The following is a 23146-nucleotide window of genomic DNA, read 5'->3' as shown; positions in this document are numbered from 1 at the left end:
TACATGGGAGACCCTCATGGAGTTCTAGGCCCCCAGCAGGCCTGGCCATTATAACCACTTGGGGAGTGGACCAGGGGATGGAAGATCAATCTGTCATTCTGCCTTTCAAACAAATCCTTAAAAAATAAACAGAGTAGAGCTGGGAGTGAAACCTGCATCATAACTGCTGTGACAAATGTCCCCGATGAAATGTATGTTAACATTTTCCTTCTTAAGAAAGATTTCTTTTTAAAGGATTTATTTATTTATTGGAAAGTGAGAGTTACACAGAGAGAGAGAAGCAGAGAGAGCAAGAAAGACAGAGAGAGATCTTCCATCTGCTGGTTCGCTCCCCAGATGGCCTCAATGGATGGAACTGTGCCAGTCCGGAGCCAGGAGCTTCCTCCAGGTCTCCCACGCTGGTGCAGGGGCTCAAGGACTTGGGCCATCTTCCACTGCTTTCCCAGGCCACAGCAGAGAGCTGGATTGGAATTGGAGCAGCAGGGTCTCGAACAGGCGCCTAAATGGGATGCCAGCACTGCAGGCGGTGGCTTTACCCGCTATGCCACAGTGCCGGCCCCTGACATTTTGACCTGAGCTGACTCTCGTCATCCTGGCTGAGACTTTTTTTTTTTAGGGAGTCCACAGGAGGGCACTCCTTTTTTTTTTTTTTTTTTTGACAGAGTTAGAGAGAGAGAGAGAAAGGTCTTCCTTCTGTTGGTTCACCCCCCAAATGGCTGCTACAGCCAGCGTGCTGTACCAATCCGAAGCCAGGAGCCTGGTGCTTCTCCTGGTCTCCCATGTGGGTGCAGGGGCCCCAAGCACTTGGGCCATCCTCCACTGCCCTCCCGGGCCACAGCAGAGAGCTGGACTGGAAGAGGAGCAACCGGGACTAGAAGCTGGCGTCCATATGGGATGCCGGCGCCGCAGGTGGAGAATTAACCAAGTGAGCCACAACGCCGGTCATTACTTTGTTATCTGATAAAAGAGCAGTGCTTCCTGGAGAAAAAAGGTGACAGTGTCTGCTCCTGCCTGGCCCCCGGGTGACCTTCAGCATTCCACGAAGCGTGTGTCTGTGCTTTCAAAATCAGAGCAGCATTTACCAAGCTCGCTGCTTTCCCCCTTAATTTAATGTCTTTATTCCTATGTATGTCTAGAAGGAGTTCAAGTTTGCATTTATGATGTATTCGTGGTGATATCCTTGCAGTGATGTTTTCCTTAACGCTACTACTCTCTGAAATGGGCAGGGAAGCCCCCCGAGCTGTCCCCACTGGTCTGCGCCAGGTATGGCTGGGTCACCGTGGAGTGCGACCTGCTCAGGTGCTCCAGCTGCCAGGCCTTCCTGTGTGCCAGCTTACAACCAGCTTTTGACTTTGACAGATGTAAGTACAAACTGCAAATTAACGTTTTCCTACACATCGACAGATACACTGGTCTTCCTGACACCACCATTCGCCTCTATTTGATCAAAGAACATATACTGCTGTATATAAGAAGGTGACGGTGTGATTGCCTTCGCCCTAATTGTTACCTGAAATCATTATTTTATCTAAAATTTAAGCTACTGAAATATCCTGGGTAACTGGCAGTAGCACATTTACTTTATGTCTCTGAAATTTAGACTTTCAGGCAAAGAGAGACGAGGGGCTTGGTGCAGGCTTACACTGAAGAGTGTCCTGCCCTGTGAGATACCTGTCTGCCTCGATGATCTTAAGATCTTCATTTAGAACTTGTTTTGTAGGATGTATTAAGATGATAGTGTTGCTAATATTTTCATATATTTTAAAAATCTCTGTGATTTTTAGTTGTATTTGTACTCGTAAAGGCTCTGGCCTTTGGATTTTTAAGATTTTAAGGCATTTGGATTTTTAGATTTTAAGACATTGTGTGGATTTCAGATAAGGAACGGTGTGCTGAGCTGAAGAAGTCCTTGTGTACTGCCCACGAGAAGTTCTGTTTCTGGCCAGACAGCCCCTCGCCAGGTACCTGTTTTTTTGTTTGTTTATTTACTGATTTCAAGGATTTTTTTTATTTGAAAGTCAGAGTTAGAGAGAGGGAGAGACAGAGAATATTTATATATTTATTTGGGAGGTAGAGTTATAGACAGAGAGAGGGAGAGACAAAGAGAAGAGTCTTCTGTTAGCTGGTTCACTCTGCAGATGGTCGCAGTGGCTGGTGCTGGGCCAGGAGCCAAGAGCATCTTCCAGGTCTCTCACATGGGTACAGGGCCCCAAGGACTTGGACCATCTTCTACTGCTTTCCCAGGCCACAGCAGAGGGCTGGCTCGGAAGTGGAGCAGCCAGGACTCGAGCTAGCACCTATATGGGATGCTGGCACCACAAGTGGATGCTTAACCTACTATGCCACAGAGGCAGCCCCTCCGAGACAGAGAATCTTCCATCTGCTGATTCACTCCCCAGGTGGCTACAACAGCCAGGGCTGTGCCAGGCTGAAACCGAAAGCCAAGAGCTTCTTCCAAGTCTCCCACAGGGATTAAGGGGCCCAGCTACTTAGGCCATCTTCCACTGTTTTTCCCAGGCCATTAGCAGGGAACTGGATCATAAGTGGAGCAGCAGCCACAACTGGAACCAGTGCCGCTATGGGATGCCCGCGTCACAGGTGTCTTTTTTTTTTTTTTAAAGATTGATAGATTGATTTGAAAGTCAGAGTTACAAAGAGGAGGCAGAGAGAGAGAGGTCTTCCATCCGCTGGTTCAGTCCCCAGATGGCCACTACTGCTGGAGGTGTGCCGATCCGAAGCCTGGAGCCAGGAGCTTCCTCTGGATCTCCCACGCAGGTGCAGGGGCCGAAGGACTTGGGCCATCTTCCAGGCTTTCCCAGGCCATAGCAGGGAGCTGGATCAGAAGTGGAGCCGCCAGAACACTCACCAGTGCCCATATGGGACGCCAGCATTGCAGATGGCGGCTTTACCCACTACGCCACAGCGCCAGCCCCCACAGGTGGTGTCTGTCACAATTCTGGCTCCTGATTATTCCATTTAATGCTCACAGGGGTTATAGGAGGTGGAGGTTAGCAACCCAAATTTTTTAAGTGAGGAAGCTAACAATCAGATTTTTTTTAGACTGATTGGTTGATTTGAAAGGCAAAATGACCAAAGAAGATAGAGAGACTTTCCATTCCCTGCTTCACTCCCCAAATGCCTGCAACAGCCAGGGCTGGGCCGTGCAGGAAGCAGGAGCCTAGAAATCCATCCGGATCTCCCACATGGGTAGCAAGGCCCCTAGGACTTAGGCCATCTTGTGCTGTCTTCCCAGGAGTATTATCAGGGAGCTAGACCGGAAGTAGAGCAGCCAGGACTCAAACCAGCAAGCGACAGCTTAACCTGCTATGCCACAATGCCAGCCACAGAATCAGAGCTCTTAAGACCAGCTAGGGCCGGCACCATGGCCCAATAGGCTTATCCTCTGCCTGCAGCGCCGGCACCCCGGGTTCTAGTCCCGGTCGGGGCGCTGGATTCTGTCCTGGTTGCCTCTCTTCCAGTCCAGCTCTCTGCTATGGCCCGGGAGTGCAGTGGAGGATGGCCCAAGTGCTTGGGCCCTGCACCCGCATGGGAGACCAGGAGAAGCACCTGGCTCCTGGCTTCAGATCAGCGTGGTGCGACAGCCGCAGCGCTCTGGCCGCAGCGGCCATCGGAAGGTGAACCAACGGCAAAGGAAGACCTTTCTCTCTGTCTCTCTCTCTCACTGTCCACTCTGCCTGTCCAAAAAAAAAAAAAAAAAAAGACCAGCTAGAGGGACAGGCACCACGGCTCACTTGGCTAATCCTCCCCCTGCGGCGCCGGTATTCCAGGTTCTAGTCCCAGTTGGGGCGCCGGATTCTGTCCTGGTTGCTCCTCTTCCAGTCCAGGTCTCTGCTGTGGCCTGGGAAGTCAGTGGAGGATGGCCCAGGTCCTTAGGTCCTGCACCCGCATGGGAGACCAGGAGGAAGTGCCTGGCTCTTGGCTTCGGATCAGCGCAGTGCACCGGCTGCAGCACACTAGCCGTAGCAGCCACTTGGGGGGTAAACCAGTGGAAAAAGGAAGACCTTTCTCTGTGTCCCTCTCTCACTGTCTAAACTCGGCCTGTCAAAAAAGAAAAAAAAAAAAAAGACTAGCTAGAGGGGCCGGCGCCGTGGCTCACCAGGCTAATCCTCCACCTGCAGCGCTGGCACCCCGGGTTCTAGTCCCGGTTGGGGTGCTGGAGTCTGTCCCAGTTGCTCCTCTTCCAGGCCAGGTCTCTGCTGTGGCCCAGGAAGGCAGTGGAGGATGGCCCAAGTGCTTGGGCCCTGCACCCGCATGGGAGACCAGGAGGAAGCACCTGGCTCCTGGCTTCGGATCATTGCAGCGCGCTGGCCATGGCAGCCATTTGGGGGGTGAACCAACAGAAGGAAGACCTTTCTCTCCGTCTCTCTATCTCACTATCTAACTCTGCCTGTCAAAAAAAAAAAAAAAAAAAAAAAAAGAGAGACCAGCTAGAGAGAATCTGTAACTGTGGTTGTGTTTGATTTCATAGCCTGTGCTTTTCCACTGTTGCCAGCAGCACTGTGTTCTGTCTCACCTTCCATTAGAGGATGCACTATGACTGCGATGGTGGTTAAGTGGGGTTCGGTTGCTAACGTAGACTGAGGAGACCGAGAGACGGTGATTACAAATCTGTGGTGTATTGCTGTGAAACCGCACACGGTAACAATAGCACTGAAGTAGGACTGTCATCACAGCCAGAGGCGCCTCAGGGAGGGCTCTGAGAGGCCGAGTCCAAGCTCCTAGTTCTTCCCTGTGTAGCGACCATGTGGCATGCACTGCTTTGGGTCAGAAGCCACTGATGTGTCTACAGGACACATTAGCGTAAGAGAGCCCAAAATGTAGTTTCAACTGGGAGTTTTAAAATATTTTGTGGATTGGTGGAACTATTCCTGCTAAGTAAACCATTCAGCAGCAGAGCCCTCTGGTGGGAAGTCTCCACGACTGGGGTCAAGCTTGTGCAGATCCATGCTGACAGAGAGTAATCAGTACTCTTCATCTGTGTATTTCATGCCTTGACTGGGGCTCAGTGCCATTACCAGTTGGACAGCTCAGACTAATTCCAGCACCACTGATGGCTAGGAATCCTTCATGAATGCCCATCAGGGGAGAAAAGAGATGAAATTGACTGTAGGTTGCTGTAAGGGATTACGGTCAACCCCATATCTGTGAGTTCCACACCCATGCATTCAACCAGTTGCAGATCAAAAGTATTTGAGTGAGATGTGTCAAACGTGTTTGGACTGTTTTCCCTTGTCATTATTCCCTAAACAACACACATAACATCGTTTATGTAGCATGTACGTTGTATGGTGTATTATAAGTAATCAAGAAATGATTAAAGCAGGCATCTGGCCTAATGGTTAAGATGCTGCTTGGGACTCCTGCATCCTTTATTGGGGTGCCTGGTTTGAGTTCAAGCTCTGTTCACTTTACTGCAAATGCCCACCCGGGGAGGCAGCAGGTGATAGCCCACGTAAGTGGGTCCCTGCCACCACCCATGTTGGAGACCTGGTTTGAGTTCCTGGCTCCCAGCTTCAGCCTGGCCCCGCCCCAGTTATCATGGGCTTTTGGGGAGTGAGCCGGCAGATGGAGGGCTTCTTTCTCACTTTCTGTCTCTCAAATAATAAAAATTAATTAAGTAATTAAAAATAGTAATAGAGTATACAGAAGATTATGCATAATTCCTAGGCAAATACTGTATACCACCTGCATATGGACTTGAGCATTTGTGGATGTTTGTGTCTATGAGAGGCAGCTATATTAAGAAGTAAAATGATTTGTGTAGACATTTGGCCCCGTGGTTTGAGACACCACTTGGAACACCTGCATCCCGTATCAGAGTGCCTGGATTGAGTTCTAGCTGTTTCCAGTTCTAGTTTCCTGCTAATGCACACTCTGGGAAGTAGCAGGTGCTGACTGCAGTGTTTGGGTCCTTACAACCCACAGGTTTGATATCAGGTGGCTGGCTCTGGCCTGGTGCAGCCCCAGCTGTTGTGGGCATTTGGGGAGTAAACCAACTATGGGAGATCTCTGTCTCCGTCTTTCTGCCTTTTAAATAAATGACTAATTTTTAAAAAGATTTTATTTATTTATTTATTTTTTCACATGGTAGAGAGATGGCATTGCTTTCTGGCATCTCTCTCTTTTTTTAAGATTTATTTATTTATTTATTTGAAAGGCAGAGTTACAGAGAGGCAGAGGCAGAGGTAGAGGTAGAGAGAGAGAAAGAGGTCTTCCATCCAATGATTCACTCCCCAGATGGCTGCAACTGCTGGGAGTTGCGCCAATTGAAGCCAAGAGGCAGGAGCTTCTTCCGGGTCTCCCACGTGGGCCCAAGCACTTGGGCCATCTTCCACTGCTTTCCCAGGCCACAGCAGAGAGCTGGATTGGAAGTGGAGCAGCCAGGACTCGAACCGGCGCCCATGTGGGATGCCGGCACCACAGGCAGAGACTTTACCTGCTACACCACAGCACCGGCCCCACAAAGAGTTTTGCATGTTGATACTCCTCCTCTCCATACTTATGCTACCAGTGTCTTACAGGATTATTATTTTTATTCATGTTAGTATTTTCTAAATTTATTTCTTTGGCTCCAGACTGACCCCAACAGCCTCTACTGTATACAAATATATCTTTCCTGTAATATCACTTCATCTTTAAAAAAAAAAAAACACTTTCAGAAGCTGCATTGTGGTGCAGTGAATTAAGCTACTGCTTCTGACACCAGTGTCCCATATCAGAATGCTGGTTCAAGTCCCAGCTACTCTGTTGCTACTCTGTTGCTTTTTTTTTTTTTTTTAAGATTTATTTATTTTACTTGAAAGTCAGAATTACACAGAGAGAGGAGAGGCAGAGAGAGAAAGAGGTCTTCCATTCGATGGTTCACTCCCCAATTGGCCACAACAGCCAGAGCTGCGCTGATGCAGAGCCAGGAGCCAGGAGCTTCCTCCAATTCTCCCACACAGATTCAGGGGCCCAAGGACTTGGGCCATCTTCCACTGCTTTCCCAGGCCACAGCAGAGAGTTGGACAGGAAGTAGAGCAGCCGGGTCTGGAACCAGCACCCATATGGGATGCCGGCGCCTCAGGCCAGATGCCTCAGGCCAGGTCAACCTGCTACACCACAGCGCCAGCCCCCCCTTTTTTTTTAATTTTTAAAGTTTTCTTTTAGAGATTTTATTTATTTATTTGAGAGGTAGAGTTACTGACACAGAGAGAGAGACAAAGAAAAAGGTCTTCTATCTGCTGTTCACTCCCCAAATGGCTACAACAGCTGGAGCTGTTCTGATCCAAAGCCAGGAGCCAGGAGCCAGAAGCTTGTTCCAGGTCTCCCACGTGGGTGCAGGGGCCCAAACACTTGGGCCATTTTCCACTGCTTTTCCAGGCCATAGCAGAGAGCTGGATCGGAAGAGGAGCAGCCGGGACTTGAACTGGCACCCATATTTGGTGCCGGCACCACAAGCAGAGGCTTAGCCTACTAATGCACAGCACTGCTAATGTGTCTGGGAAGAGAGTGGAATATGATTCAACTTCCTGGGCCCCTGCCACCCAAGTAGACACAGATGGAGTTTCTGGCTCCTGGCTTCAGCCCTGCCCTGGCCATTGCAGCCATTTTGGAAGTGAACCAGCAGATGAAAAATTTCTCTCTCTCTCTGCCTTTCACATGAATTAATGAAATCTTTTGGGTGCAAGTGTTGTGGTGCAACAGTTTAAATCACTGGTTGTGATGCCCACATCCCATATCAGTGTCAGTTTGAGTCCTGGCTCCTCTGCTTCTGACCCAGCTTCCTGCTAATGCATCCTGGGAGGCAGCAGGTGATGGCTCGAGTGCTTGGGCCCCTGCCACCTGTGTGGGAGACCCAGATGGAGTTTGGAACTTCTGCCTTCAGCCTGGCCCAGCCCTGCTATTGCAGACACTTGAGGAGTGAACCAGCATGTGGAAGGTCTCCCTCTCCATTACTCTGCCTTTGAAGTGGATGAAAAATGAAACTAAATAAACATTTTTTTAAAAGCTGTGTAGAGTTTTAAAAAACTTTTAGTAGTTTCTCTCTTTAAAAAGATTTTATTTATTTATTTGAAACAGTTATAGAGAGAGGGAGAGACAGGGAGAGATTTTCCATCTGCTATTTCACTGTGCAGATGGCCACAATGGCCAGGGCTGGGCCTGGCTGAAGCCAGGAGCCTTGAGCCTCTTCAGAGTCTCCCACGTGGGTGTAGGGGACCAAGCACTTGGTCATCTTCCACGGCGTTTCCCAGGCCATTAGCAGGGAGCTGGATTGGAAGTAGAACAGCTGATGCACAAAACAGCACCCATATGGGATGCTGGTGCTGCAGGCAGCCGCTTTGCCTGCTATGCCACATCAGCCCCTCTTTTTCCCTTTAAAAAAATGTATTGGGGTCAGCGCTGTGGTACAGCAAGTTGAGCTGTGGCCTGCAGTGCCAGCATCCCATATGGGTGCCCGTTCGAATTCTGGCTGTTCCACTCCTTATCCAGATTCCTGCTAATATGCCTGGGAAAGCAGTGGAAGATGGCCCAAGGCCCTGGATCCCTACACCCACGTGGGAGATCCAGAAGAAGCTCCTGGCTCCTGGCATACTCTTAGCCATTGTGGCCATTTGGGGAGTGAACCAGTGGATGGAAGATCTCTCCGTCTTTCTCACTCTAAGTCTACCTTTCAACTAACTAAATAAATCTTTAAAGAGAGAGAGAGAGAGAGAGAGAGAGAGATATTTAGTTGGAAGAGTTAGCGGGAAAGTGGCCACGTTGCTGGCACTCTTTCCATAGTTTCTCATCACATACTTTTTTTTTTTTTTTTTTTTTTTTTTTTTTTGACAGGCAGAGTGGACAGTGAGAGAGAGACAGAGAGAGAAAGGTCTTCCTTTTGCCGTTGGTTCACCCTCCAATGGCCGCCGCTGCAGCCGGCGCACCGCGCTGATCCTGGCAGGAGCCAGGAGCCAGGTGCTTTTCCTGGTCTCCCATGGGGTGCAGGGCCCAAGCACCTGGGCCATCCTCCACTGCACTCCCTGGCCATAGCAGAGAGCTGGCCTGGAAGAGGGGCAACCGGGACAGAATCCGGCGCCCCAACCGGGACTAGAACCCGGTGTGCCGGCGCCGCAAGGTGGAGGATTAGCCTATTGAGCCACGGCGCCGGCTCTCTCATCACATACATTAATAAAATCATGGCCACTGTTTACAATTTAGCCTTAGTTGTGCTGCTCTTCTGACAGGCACACTGTGAGTCCACTCCTGTGAAACTATTTAGCATTCCCCACATGTGCCATCCTCTGGACCTTTGCTCTCCCCGCTTTTGTTGATCTTTTGTACTCAGCTTAAACCGGAGGAACATTTCCTGAGAACTCCCTGCCCGATCAGATCTGGCTGAATGTCAGGAAGCTTGGCAGGGGCAGGGCGGGGGGAGGAAGAGGAGGACAGGGGAGAGAGAAAACGAGGAAGGAAAGCAGGAAGAAGAGTAAACAGCAAAATAGCTTAAACCGGGAGTGGGGAGCATCCAACCCAAGGGCAGCAGGAGGCCCGCGGAATCATTTGGTCTGATCCTGTCGAGTCAGGCTGGTTTTCCAGCTGACAATTCTGTATGGCCTGTTAATGATGTTATAAAAATCTAAATGACCCTTGTCGGGGAAAAAGGTCCCCCCCCCACCGGCTTAAACAATAGGAAGAGGTATTCTATTTCCTAACAAAAGTCCAAAGGTAGACTCATACCAGTATTGGTTAATTTACTGGCTCACTGATATCACCAAGGACACAGTTCTTCCAAGAAGCAGATCTTCTTGTTCTAAAACTAGTTTGTCAAGGTTGCTTGGTGGCAGAAGTTTGAAGAGTCACATGTGGATGCCCCTGGTAGAAGAACTTCCTGTAGTCAGAATGCTACCCTCCCAGGCTTCCCCCCTCATCTCATTGGCCACAACTGGGTCCAATGTCCCTTCCTAAACGGGTCTCTGCTAAGACTGCTGTGGTGGTTGGTGGAGACACATGAATTACCCAGAGCCACTGGTGGGAAGGGGAGATTCTGAACAAAACTTGCTTCCGACAGCAAGGCAAGAGCCAGGAGCCAGCTGCTGGGTGGACAGCCAGCAGGATGAGGGTGCTTTGGTACATAGAAAAGTGGAATTAAAAGATAAGTTTATTCACAGTCTTTTTTTTTTTTTTTTTAAGATCTAGTCAGAGATCTTCTGTCCATTGGTTCACTCCTCCAAATGCTTGCAATAGCCATGGCTAGACCAGGTTGAAGCCAAGAGTCTGGAATTCCATCTGAGTCTCCCACATGGGTGGCAGGGACCCAAGTACATGAGTCAGCACCTGCTTCCTCTCAGGTGTGCTAGCAGGAAGCTGGGTCAGAAGCATGGAATAGCTGGGACTTGAGTCAGGCACTCAGTGTGGGATGCAGGCATCTGAAGCTACAGCTTAACCTGCTGCACCACCACACCTGCCCCTAAAACGCGAGTTCTTTAAGCCCTGTCATCTGTCCACGCCTCCACCTTCAATAAACTGCTTTACACTTAGTGTGTTTTTTCCTTAGTTTTTAAGGCAACAATTTCATGCAGAAATAAAAGTACAAAGAATAATGTCATGAAACCCCCATCTCCAAACTTCAGCAATGACCAGCTGATCTTGTTTCTTCTACATTCCTAACACCTCCTGCCTCCTGTGTTTCAAAACTCAACTCCAAACACATACCATTTCATCTGTAAATACTTGAAGATATAAAAGGTACAGACTACTCCATAGACAGTCAAAAATAGAATCTTATAGTCCCATCAAAACAAAAATCAGTGATTTTTAAAAGGTTTTTATTTATTTTTTGAAAGAGTGACGGAGAGGAGAGACTGACACGGAAAGATCTTCCGTCTGCTGGTTCACTTCTCAATCGCTGTAGCAGCCAGGGCTGGGCCAGGCCAAAGCTAGGAGCCCAAAACTCTATCTGGGTCTCCCACATCGGTGGCAGGGCCGAAGTACTTGGTCTACCACCCCCTGCCTTTCTAGGGGCATTAGCAGGGAGCTGGATTGGAAATAGAGCAGCCGGGACTCATACGGGGTGCCACAGGCAGTGGCTTAACTCACTGCACCGCAACGCCAAGCCTCCATGTGTTTAATATTATCCAAGAGTTGATGGACTTTAAACTTCCCCAGCTGTTCTACACGTATTTGTTATTCTGTACAGTTCCCACCAATATAATCTGCCGGCTGCTTTTCCGTAGACCGATTTGGGACGTTGCCATTGGAGGAGCCTGCTGTCCTCATGAGTGAGTTCACGGACCGCTTTCAGAGCCTTTGTCACTTGGACCTCCAGCTGCCTTCCCTGAGGCCTGAGGACTTGAAAACTATGGTGAGGTTTCCCTGGCGAGCTGCGGCGGCCTCCAGTTGTCACGCACGTTTGTGCACAAAGTGGGTTTTTTAGCAGCAAGATACAGACTGTTGCAGAGGGAACTGCTTGTCTCTTAGCTGACCTTTCCAGTCTCCACCTGAAAGGTGACTGTTGCCGGTTTGAGTAAGTGAGTTCAACTGAAACATTTAAGCATGATTTTTTTTTTTAAGATTTATTTATTTATTTGAAAGGTAGAGTTACAGAGGCAGAGAGAGCGAGGAGAGAGAGACAGAAAGAGGTCTTCCATCCACTGGTTCACTACTCAAATGGCTGCAGCTGCCCTAGCTGGGCTGATCCGAAGCCAGGAGCTAGAAGCTTCTTCTGGGTCTCCCACACTGGGTGCAGGGTCCCAAGGATTTGGGCCTTCCCAGGCCATAGCAGAGAGCTGGAGGGGAAGAGGAGCAGCTGGGACAAGAACTGGCACCATGTGGGATGCCAGTGTCTTTGGCGGCAACTTTACCCGTTACGCCACAGCACCAGCCCCTAACATAAGATCTTTTTTTTTTTTAAGATTTATGTATTTTACTTGAAAGTCAGAGTTACATAGAGAGAGAGGTCTTCCAGCCGATGGTTCACTACTCAAATGGCCGCAGCTGCCCTAGCTGGGCTGATCCGAAGCCAGGAGCTAGAAGCTTCTTCTGGGTCTCCCACACTGGGTGCAGGGTCCCAAGGATTTGGGCTATCTTCTGCTGCTTTCCCAGTCCATAGCAGAGAGCTGGAGGGGAAGAGGAGCAGCTGGGACAAGAACTGGTACCATGTGGGATGCCAGTGTCTTTGGTGGCAACTTTACCCGTTACGCCACAGCACCAGCCCCTAACATAAGATCTTTTTTTTTTTTTAAGATTTATGTATTTTACTTGAAAGTCAGAGTTACATAGAGAGAGAGAGGTCTTCCAGCCGATGGTTCACTCCCCAGTTGCCTGCAACGCCAGAGCTGCACCAATCCGAAGCCAGGAGCCAGGAGCTTCCTCTTGGTCTCCCACATGGGTGCAGGGGCCCAAGGACTTGGGCCATCTTTTTTTTTTTTTTTTTTTTTTTTTTTACAGGCAGAGTGGGCAGTAAGAGAGAGAGACAGAGAGAAAGGTCTTCCTTTTGCCGTTGGTTCACCCTCCAATGGCCACGGCAGCCGGTGCACCGCGCTGATCTGAAGCCAGGAGCCAGGTGCTTCTCCTGGTCTCCCATGCGGGTGCAGGGCCCAAGCACTTGGGCCATCCTCCACTGCACTCCCTGGCCACAGCAGAGAGCTGGTTGGGCCATCTTCTACTGCTTTCCCAGGCCATAGCAGAGAGCTGGATTGGAAGTGGAGCAGCCAGGTCTGGAACCGGCGCCCATATGGGATGCTGGCGCTTCAGGCCAGGGCATTAACCCACTGCTCCACAGTGCCAGCCCCATAACATAAGATCTTGAAGTTTGACCACATATGGCTTATTGCATCCCATTTTCAAAAAAAAAGTGCTAGAAATGAAGTTATAAACTTTCTTCCCCTTGTGAATAGAAATGTTAAATGCTCTGGCCCATTTGTGCTTTGAACGTGACGATTTACATCCCATTTCATTCCCTGTGGGTACTCAGTGAAGACAAGCTTTCTGTAGCAAGTAGCAGCTGATGATTTTGCTTCTTTGAGTTGAGAGTCTGGTTGGCTTTTCACACCAGACTGTTAACCTCTGATATCTGTTATAAATGTCACTCTGCCCTCAGCCGTGGCAGTTTTTATCCCCTTCATAGTCCTCTACTATTAGGAAAGAAAATAAAGGCTGGCAAGTTCTGTTGTTCTGACAGAGGGTGCATTCAGTGTCAGGCCAAGATGTAAAAAGTCATCTGTTGACGTTTTGTGAAGTTTTCAGGCTTAAGAGGAAAATCTCCAGTTGGTAAACTGAAAAAACTTAGTACTAAACAAATCTTAGTAGTTTCAGGAGAACTGCCCCCTTTCTCAATCAGCAGATCCAGGGAAGTTCCGGAAGTTTCTGTGTGACACCTTAACCCTGTGCTAGTAGTAAGTCTTCTCTGTGAAGGGAACTGTCTTCATGTTTGTTTTATGTTTCCTGATTTTTGCCTTGTACCAGCTAGATGTATCGTTATGTATAATGCTAGAAACTTGTTTTTTCCTTTGTTCCTTTGCAGTGTTTGACTGAAGACAAGATCAGTCTTCTCTTACACCTGCTTGAAGATGAACTTGATCACCAAATGGATGAGAGAAAAACAACCACCAAATTGGGCTCAGACATCCAAGTCCACGTCACTGCCTGTGTTCTCTCTCTGTGTGGCTGGGCATGTAGGTTAGTCAGCAGGTTTTGTCCGGGTGCATGAGCTGTGGTAGCAGTGTGGACTCATACCCATAAGTCACTGGTGGTATCTAGAAAGCACTTGATGCTTCCTGTGAGACAGAGACAAAAGAAACTTGAGGGTAGTAACGGGGTACCAGTAGTAAGACTAGTGACAAAACTAGCGTTAGAACTTTGGAAATTTTTTATTTTGGTCTTTACTTTAAAAAAAATTTGTTTTAATTTTTAAGATTTATTTTAATTATTTGAAAGAGTTAGAGAGAGAGATAGAGATAGAGAGAGAAAGAGAGGTCTTCCATCCTCTGGTTCACTCCCCAAAAGGCCAAAACGGCAGAGCTGAGCCGATCAGAAGCTAGGAGTCAGGAGCTTCTTCCAGATCTCCCATGTGGGTGCAGGGGCCTAAGCACTTGGGCCATCCTCCACTGCTTTTCCAGGTGCATTAACAGGAAGCTGGATTGGAAGCAGAGCAGCTGGGACTTTAACCGGTGCCTATATAGGACACTGGCTCTGCAGCGGAGCCTTTAACCCACTGTGCCACAGTGCTGGCCGTTTGTTTTGTTAATTTGAAGGGCAGAGTTACAGAGAGAGAGAGGGAGGGACACAGAGATCTTCCATCTGTGGGTTCACCTGGCTGCAGCAGCTGAGGCTGGGCCAGTATGAAGCCAGAAGCCAGGAGCTCCATCTTGGTCTCCTACGTGGGTACAGGGGCCCAAGGACCTGGGACATCTACTGTTTTCCCAAGTGCATTAGCAGGGTGCTGGATTGGAAGTGGAACAGCTGGGACTCGATCCATCACCCATGTGGGAAGCATTCCTGGGGGTGCCTTCACCCACTACACCACAACACCAGTCCCTTCAAAGCTGTGTTGTCCTGTCACTTTCCAACTAGGAATTTGGGTTCCTATAAATGATAAAGGCTCCTTGAGAAAATAATTTCCTTTCTGTCCTTGAAGAGGAAGAAAAATCAGTTTGATTAGAAAAACACCAAAGAGAACAGCTGCTGGAGCCCGCTAGGTGCCCTGCTGTGTTTCCCTCTCCTGGTTGACTTCCTCAGTTCACACAGCAGCCAGCCCAGACTGGGCCAGACCTAAGCCAGGAGCCAGGAACTCATTACTGGTGTCCTGTGTGGGTGACAGGGACCCAACCACTTGAGCCGTCATTGCTGCCTCCCAGGGTCTCCATTAGCAGGAAGCTGGAGTCAGGAGCTGGAGCTGGGTCTCGAACCCGGGTTCTCTAAGGTGGGCTGTGAGCTCCTTAGCCACTAGGTGGAGCTCCTGCCCTTAAAAACCAGTCTTGTTTCTTTTAAATATGCTCTCTTTGGTAGAGTAACAAGTGGTTTCCGTTTAAATAGAAAAAGTTGTAAAAAGGACAGGAAAGCAGTTTTACCACGAGGAGCACACCACGACCGCTGTGTCTGTCTGAAGGAAGTATGTGAGAGATGATGACCTGGGGACCTGAGACCAGGGCAGGGGCTCTGAGAGGACGTGGTCCCGTCTGCCGGACTGTTCCAGAGTTTCGTTTGACAAGATAAAGTGTGGTGACAAATCAGTACGCTTAGTCTCTTGGAACTGCTACCCTTTGAAAAACCCTCCCTCTGTCTCGTCCCTCCCTGTTTAGTTCCTCCCTGGAGCCTGTGCAGCTCTCCCTGATAGCGTGCTCACAGTGTATGAGGAAGGTGGGGCTGTGGGGCTTCCAGCAGATCGAGGCCTCCACGACCGACCTGGACACGTCCTTCGGCCTGACCAGCTCGCCCGTCCTGGGCCCTGAGGGGCGGCCAGAACGCGTCCCTGCGGTGCCGGAGTCTCCCCGAAGGATGATGACCCGCAGCCAGGATGCCACGTTTTCCCCAGGCTCAGAGCAGGTACGGACTTGGGTGGTTTGGGGAGAAGGAGAGAGAGATCTTCCATTGCTAGTTCACTCCCGAAAGGCCTGCAACAACTGGAGCTGGGCTAGACCGAGGCCGGGAGCCTGGAACCCAATCCGGGTCTCCCACATAGGTACAGGGGCCCAGGTATACGAGCCATCATCTCGCAGCCTCCCAAGGTACATGTTAGCAGAAAGCTGTAGCAGAACCGAACCAGAACCTGAACCCAAGCACCCTGATGAGGGATGGCAAGAATCCCAGGCAGTGTCTCAGCTGCTGTGCCAAACACTCCTCCCTGTTGGGATAGATTTTTTTTTTTTAAAGATTTACTTATTTATTTGAAAGGCAGAGTTACAAACAAAGAGACAGAAAGAGAAAGGTGTTCATCCACTGGTTCACTTCCCAGGTGGCCGCAAAATCCAGAACTGCGCTGATCCAGAGCCAGGAGCCTCCTCCAGGTCTCCTAAGTGGGTGCAGGGGCCCAAGGACTTGAGCCATCTTCCACTGCTTTCCCAGGCCATAGCAGAGAGCTGGATCCGAAGTGGAGCAGCCGGGACTTGAACCAGCGTCCATATGGGATTCCAGCACAGCAGGAGGCAGCTTTACCCACTATGCAACAGTGCTGGCCCCGGGACAGATTTTTAACAGCATTCTTTTCGAAAGTCGTGTTGGTAAAAAGAAATTGTGGAGTTTCATTCTACCAACACTGATCAGAAATTCATTATAGAAGTTCGGCTTAGGGCTAGCATTGTGGCATAGTGAGCTGAGCTGTCACCTTTAGCACCAGCATCCCGTGTTGTAGTGCTGGTTCAAGTCGCAGCTGCTCTGCTTCGGATCCAGCTTCCTGCTAATGCACCTGGGAAGGTAGTGGATGGTGGCTCCCCTGCCACCCATGTGGGAGACCCAAATGGAGTTCCAGGCTCCTGGCTTTAGCCAGCCCCTGCCCTGGCCATTGCAGACATTTTGGGAAGTGAACCAGCAGATAGAAGATCTCTCTGTCTCTCTCTCTCTCTGTGTCAGTATGCCTTTTGAATAAATATAAATAAATAAATCTTGAAAATATATACATAATTTTCTCTGAAGAGTTTAGTTATGTAGACAGTCTAGAAATTATAATCTTACAGTTTCAACTGTCAAATACTCACTTTCACATGCTTCTAGAAACACTTCCGGCCGTACTCATTAGCATCACCCGTGTATTTCCTTCATCTCCCCTCTCCTTCAGCCTGAAAAGAGCCCGGGTCCCATCGTTTGCCGGACGCGGAGCTGGGACTCTTCCAGTCCCGTTGAGCGAGCGGAGTCGGAGGCGGCCAGCCCCACCACCAGAACCCGCCCGGTGACGCGCAGCATGGGGCCAGGAGACGGCGCTGGCCTGGAAGTGCCCTCCAGCCCCGTCCGGAAAGCCAAGCGGCCTCGCCTCTGCTCCTCCAGCAGCTCGGTGAGTGCGGGGAGAGAGCCGTGCACGCGGAGGGTGGGCGGGAGCCTTTTCCTGGCCCTGTGAGTAAGTTCACACTCGGGGCGGGTGTGTTGGCCGGAGGGAAGAATGGAAGGGTTTTGCACTTGCTCCTTCGGGATGGGTTCTGGAGAGCTAATGAGTATCTTGGCAAATGGGACAGCGGTGAGGTAGGGCTCAGTTTATTCACCACAAAAGCAGTGAAAGCAGAAAGAAAATGAGGGGCCAGTGCAGAGGGTTTACTGGACAACATAAACCCCAGCAGCACGGGCGGCAGTGGGGGCCGTCGTGGGGGCCGTCGTGGGGCCGTCGTGGGGGCCGTCGTGGGGGCCGTCGTGGGGCCATCGTGGGGCCGGGCGTGATGGCTGAGCGCTGCCTCCTGAATTTGCCTACCATCTGCCCGCCCGCGCTTTCTCTTCCTCCTCCCTCAGGACGCGGCTTCCCGGGGCTTCTTTGATCCCACCTCTCAGCACAGAGACTGGTGCCCTTGGGTGAATATCACACTCGGCAAGGAGACCCGGGAGAACGGAGGAGCCGAACCCGACGGCAGCCCCCCGCAGCCCGGCTGGAGGGCAGTGCTGACCCTGCTGTTGGCCCACAAGCAGTCTAAGCAGTCTCCCGAGGCCGAGTCCATGGTGAGCTGAGCCACCGCACACCTGCCTGCCCTGAGCCTGCTTGCTTGCTTTCTTCTTTTAAGTTTTATTTATTTTACTTGAGAGGCAGAGTTACAGAAAGAGAGAGAGAGAGAGAGAGCGCTTCCATTTGCCAGTTCACTCCCCAAATGGCCGCAATGGCTGGGGCTGGGTCAGGCTGAAGCCAGGAGCCAGCAGCTTTATCAAGGTCTCTCATGTGGGTTCAGGGGCCCAAAGACTTGGGCTGTCCTCTGCTGCTTTCCCAGATGCATTAGCAGGGAGCTGGATCGGAAGTGGGGCAACCGGGAACTGAACCAGCAGTGGCTTAGCCTGCGACACCACAGCGCCAGCCCCCACGTCCTTAGCTTTCGTCAGTTAAGTTAAACCCATTCTGGTTTCATGCTAGAGAACAGGCCTGGAACCGGCTCCATCTTTCTGCACTGTAACAGTGGCATTCCAATAGCTCTGAGGAGTTCTTTGTTCTTCCAACTAAAATGGCTCCAAGTAGAAAAGGAGGGCAGAAGCAGAAATAGATGGTGGCCTCACACTGCAGAACACGGCGTCTCCCATCAGGAGCTGCCACTGGCACTGGGAGGCTGGCCAGTTAGCTGTTGGGAGCACTATGCCCCGACACCCACCTGATGGTTCCATTTGTCACGCTGGGCATGTCCCTTTGCTCTCTTCTGCAGCCCAGACTGCCCTGGCCTCCAGTTGCCATCGCGGTCATGACTGCTGCAGGTCTCAAGTGTGGTAGATACAGAGCCATCGCGGCACCCAAGAAATCAAGTCACACGCCTGCTCTGTGTGAGAACCGGAAGTGGTAGAGAGGACATTAGGAGTCATGGAAAACTAGTTTCCTTTGCTGGCTCACTCCCAGATTGGCTTTGTGGCTTGGTATAAATAAAACAATTTCTGACCTCTGTCCTGTGCGAGGACAGAGTAAAATAATCCTTGCCATCAGAGAGCCACAGGTGCCAGTGGCATTCCAGGTTCTCCGTTTCGGGGGTCGCAGGGTTGCACTGGTGGGCACTGTGGAGATGCTGGAAGCCCAAGGAGATGCGTTCATGCCCAGAACGCCCAGGGGAGCAGCTGAAGGCTTCCCAGGCTCTCCCAGGCAAAAACACCTGCTGCCTTCCAACGTGTCACTTCTTGAGAATATGTAAAGCTGCTTGAAGGTCACTGTTGAGCCGCCTCTTAGATTGGAGAGTGAACTCTGTCAGTGCACACAGAGCCTCTCTTCCTGACTTCAGGACGTAGGTGTTGGCAGTTTTTATAAGACTTTCCGCTGTCACTGTCACACTACAGAGAAAAAGCCACAGGCTTGGGTCTGGTTTTTTGCTTCTGTTTGTAGAGGGAAAAGTTGGCCTCATAACTGGCCCTGGGTTCTGGATCCTTTTTGGTAGCTACTCCTGAACCTTCCCACAGCTGCTGTGACCCCTGGGACAGCCAAAGCTTAGTGAGACTATGGCAGAAGATCTTGATGGTGGCAAAAGATTGATAGTATTTTTTTCAACTTCCATTTCTTCCCACGTTCTCATTAACTAAATTCCTCGTGGTCATTAGGAGGAGCTCCCACTTTCCCTCTTGCGACATTTTTATTGGCACACTCATTCACAGAGGAGATAACAAGCTGGGGCCGGTGGGGATTGTTCTTTGTCCTCCCACCGAGACCTCTTCTAAGCATGGCGTCTGCTGTGTCCCGCAGCTCTCGCGGCCGGGGTGGGGTGGGGGGCAGCCGAGCGCTGAGCCACTGAGGTCATCATCTCCCAGCGAGTGCCTGTGCGCCGTGACACCGTTCCTCGGACTCCCAGCACCCTACACAGGCGTGACCAAGCCTCCCTGCTACCTGCAGCGGGAAGCGGAGGCAGCCGTGGGCGGAGTGGAAACTCAGGGCTCGTGCAGCTGGGCCTCTCGGAAATGCAAATCTTTGTAGGAAGTGAGGAACCAGAGCCAGTTCAGCACTGTGCGTGGGGCACCAGTGCAAGATGTGTGCGTGCTGAAGGCAAGCCCCCAGTGCCACCCTCACGTGCGGGCGAGGACACGGGCGTGGAGGGAGGGGAGCAGGCGTGAGGGAGGAGAGCAGGCGTGAGGGAGGACACGGGCGTGGAGGGAGGACACGGGCGTGAGGGAGGACACGGGCGTGGAGGGAGGGGAGCAGGCGTGAGGGAGGACACGGGCGTGGAGGGAGGACAGGGGCATGGAGGGAGGACACGGGCGTGTCCTAGAGGCTCAGAGTGAGTGAGCCCCAGCCGACAGAAGGTGGGTTTCTTGATCTTTTAAGTCTAACTTAGATATTCTTAGGTATAACACAATATAAAATGAATTTTTACTCAGTCCTAGACCTAGCTAGATCATTATGAGAGAGGTTTATAGATGAGCCCTAAAGCTATTACCTATCCTTTATCCAGGAATTTAATCCTAATAATGAGTTTTTCTACCTATAGAGTCTCTCCGAGAAATCAAGGAAAGTGTTCCGAATATTCCGGCAGTGGGAATCTTTGTGTTCATCCTGAAGATATTCCAGCCCCTGCCCAGAGAGGACTGGAATGAGAAGTGGAGTCTGAATGCCCTCTGATCAGCCGACGCTAGGTTTTTCTCCCTTCTGGTTTCGTCATGAGGAGCCCCTGTCACTGCAGAGGCACAGAGTGTCACCGTCTGGATCTTCCGCATGGAGAGGCGGACAGGGTGAGCTGCAGCAAGCCCAGACCAGGGAAAGCACTGCGGACTGGAAGCCAGATGGGAGACAAGGACGTGAGCACCATTCCGGCGTCTGCGGCGCATGCACGGCAGTGTTCTGAGGACTCTTACATAGCCCCGCGTGACAGCGTGTGTTAATAAAATGTTTGTTAAGATTTTTCCTGCTGGAGAGTTATTCTACCCCACAGCTGCTGAGCCGGCGAGAGCATCAGTGGGACAGGCACCAAGGTCAGACTCTGGTTCTCCGGTTGGCTGCAGTCACAGAGGTAAAATAGTGCTCAAACCAAAGATAAGGTGATTTTCCTTATGTCCCCAGGTAGGCTTTGATTTACCTACACAAAGACTGAAGCTCAAAGGTGTTTGAAAATATGTTTGTTTATTTGAAAGGCAGAGAGAGATCAGTCTTCTGTCCACTGGTTGAAGCCCCAGACGGCTACAGCAGCCAGGTCTGGCCAGGCCAAAGCCAAGATCAGGACCTCCATCCTAGTCTTACACGTGGATAGAAGGGCCCCAGGCACTCGGCCCAGCTTGTGCTTCTTTCCCAGGCTGATCAGCAGGAAACTGAATCAGAAGCAGAGCAGCTAGGACTCAAACTGGCAGGTGCCCTGCGCCAAAACACCGGCCGGCTTCGTCAGATAGCAGGAATGTGGTGGAGCTGCATTCAGATCCCCTCCCAGCCCTCTGGTCTTTCCGTGACAGTACAGCTGGGAACGTCTTTCAAGCCCTGGGGTTTTCTGATTTTCCTTTCCCAGCGCAGTGGTGAGCTCTGAGCCTCACGGAGAAAGGATCGTCTTGCAGCCACTCGTGGGCGCTAACCAGCAGCGAGTCCTCTCCCGGCTCTAAGGTCAGCAGCTCTGAGAGACTTCCTTCTCGTTAGGACGTCCCCATTTCCTCATTCACACAGACCAGTGGTGGCTGCCTCCTGGCCGGCCTCTGAATCCCGTCCACGCGGTCCCACCTTAGCAACGAAACAGCTGCCTGTGCGGCTTGACCAACACAAGCACCAGTGCCCCCTCCACCTCCTCAGTTTGCCTTCTATTTCTAGCTCTGCTCCTATTCTGGATGTCTTTGGCTTTATTTAGCCCTATCTGGGTCAGCTGCCCCATGTCCTCAGAAGCGAATGCTGCGTCGCGCTCTTTAATTAGAGACCGTTCGTTCCATCTTTAGCCCACGCTGCCTTCTCTCATTGCTTCTGGGCTGCAGCTCTGGTGGCGGTTACTGCTCTTCATGGTGCCTCTGGCTGACCGGGCGTCGTGTAGCCAAAGCTAGTTAGAAAGAGAAGGGCAGAGGGACATCCAGAGGCCTCCACGTGGGCTGTGGAGGTTCGGTCGTTTGCCCGAAGAGCATCCCTAGATCCAGATCATTCTAGCAGTATATGTCTGGTACTCTTACCTGCTCCCTGTCAGTATCCCAGCAGGCAGATCAGGAACAAAGTAGACCATTTCTCACAGTGGGATAGTAACAGCTCTCAGAGAGGTGGAAGTAAGAACATCAAATGCTAGGCCTGGGGTCTGGCGCTGTGGAGGAGCAGGTAAAGGCCCCGCCCACAGTGCCGGCATCCCATATGGGCGCTGGTTCTAGTCCCAGCTGCTCCTCTTCTGATCCAGCTCTCTGCTATGCCTGGGAAAGCAGTAGAAGATGGCCCAAGTGCTTGGGCCCCTGCACCCACGTGGGAGACCCGGAGGAATTCCTTGCTCTGGAAGAAGCTCCTGACTCCTGGCTTTGGATCAGCTCAGCTCTGGCCATTGTGGCCATTCAGGGAGTGAGGGAACCAGCAGTTGGTTCTCTCTGTACCTGTACCTCTGCCTCTCAAATAAATAAATAAATCTTTTATCTGCTGTGTCCGTTTCCCACCAGCCCGTCCAGCCTCGCTAGAAGCGCCGGAGGAGATGCACACGGGGGCCCTGGTGGCAGAGCAGGTTTTGAGCCCTTTTAAAGTGATGTCACAGCAAAAAGAGTAGTGGATTCCTCCTCCCGGTGGGTGAGCTGTCAGGGAGGAAGCGTTGTGAGCAGAACCCCTGAAACTGATTTTACAGCTACTACAAATAGCTCTCGTTGCAAGTGCACAGGCTGTCTGCCAAGCGCTTCGCATAGTTCGTTCCATTTAACATAGCAGTCCTGTGAGGTAGGTACCATCGCTGTCCCTGTTTCTCAAGTGAGGGGCTGAGGCACACGCCGGCTGCTTGGCTCAAGGTCACAGGGTTCACACTTGGATGTCTGTCTCCGAAGCCTGTGCACCTAACAGCATTCTGTCTGTGCTGACCAAGGTGTGGTGCGTGACCAGGTATAACACACTACTCCTTGTGGTGATAACTAGCATCTAAGAATCATTAAGTACAGAGTGTAAGCCAGTAGAATGCAAAACAAGGAAGATGACCCTTGTAATCCTTAGGTAGCTGTGTGAAAACTCGTTTGTGCTATATATGAAAATTTAACCATGACCATAACATGAAAATTTGAGAAAATGAAAAGGTAATATGTTAAAATGGGATATATCATTTTCTTTGGGTTTCTTTATACTGTCACACTGCTGTTTGGGCAATCAATTTTTAAAAGTGTCTCCTTAATCTTTATAATCCTAAAAACAGCAGTTTATGGCCTAGCAAAGATTTGTGATAACTTTATGCTCCCATCTTCCCCAGTGTCTAAGTGTGTATGTTTTCTTATTTCTCATTTTTTTTATTCCTTGAATACAAGGTATATGAGAAACGAGAAAAAAAGTAATAGCAATATATAATGATGTTAAGATGGAATCATAAGATTTTAGCTTGCAAGTTGCCAATAATCTGTTGCCTAGTTTTTTGTTTGTTTGTTTAAAGATTTGTTATTTATTTGA

General features: G+C 50.5%; 1 protein-coding gene across 1 annotated transcript in view; it reads left to right on the top strand.

Moving 5' to 3' along the window:
* Positions 1-20465, top strand: part of ZC3HC1 (zinc finger C3HC-type containing 1) — a 47970-nt gene extending 27505 nt beyond the window's left edge. Inside the window, exons 4-11 of the mRNA XM_002712014.6 lie at positions 1211-1361; positions 1878-1961; positions 11217-11344; positions 13505-13659; positions 15282-15525; positions 16754-16966; positions 17413-17616; positions 20058-20465. Of these exons, the coding sequence (XP_002712060.4) occupies positions 1211-1361; positions 1878-1961; positions 11217-11344; positions 13505-13659; positions 15282-15525; positions 16754-16966; positions 17413-17616; positions 20058-20126 (1248 nt within the window). The 3' untranslated portion in view covers positions 20127-20465. The remainder of the gene's footprint in view (positions 1-1210; positions 1362-1877; positions 1962-11216; positions 11345-13504; positions 13660-15281; positions 15526-16753; positions 16967-17412; positions 17617-20057) is intronic.
* Positions 20466-23146: the final 2681 nt, after the last annotated feature.

Source organism: Oryctolagus cuniculus, chromosome 3 (genome assembly GCF_051225735.1).
Source record: "Oryctolagus cuniculus isolate XC-2025 breed Fujian yellow rabbit chromosome 3, ASM5122573v1, whole genome shotgun sequence".
Lineage (NCBI taxonomy): Eukaryota > Metazoa > Chordata > Mammalia > Lagomorpha > Leporidae > Oryctolagus > Oryctolagus cuniculus.
The sequence above is the reverse complement of the archived record's forward strand: the minus strand, read 5'-3'. Positions and strand labels throughout refer to the sequence as shown.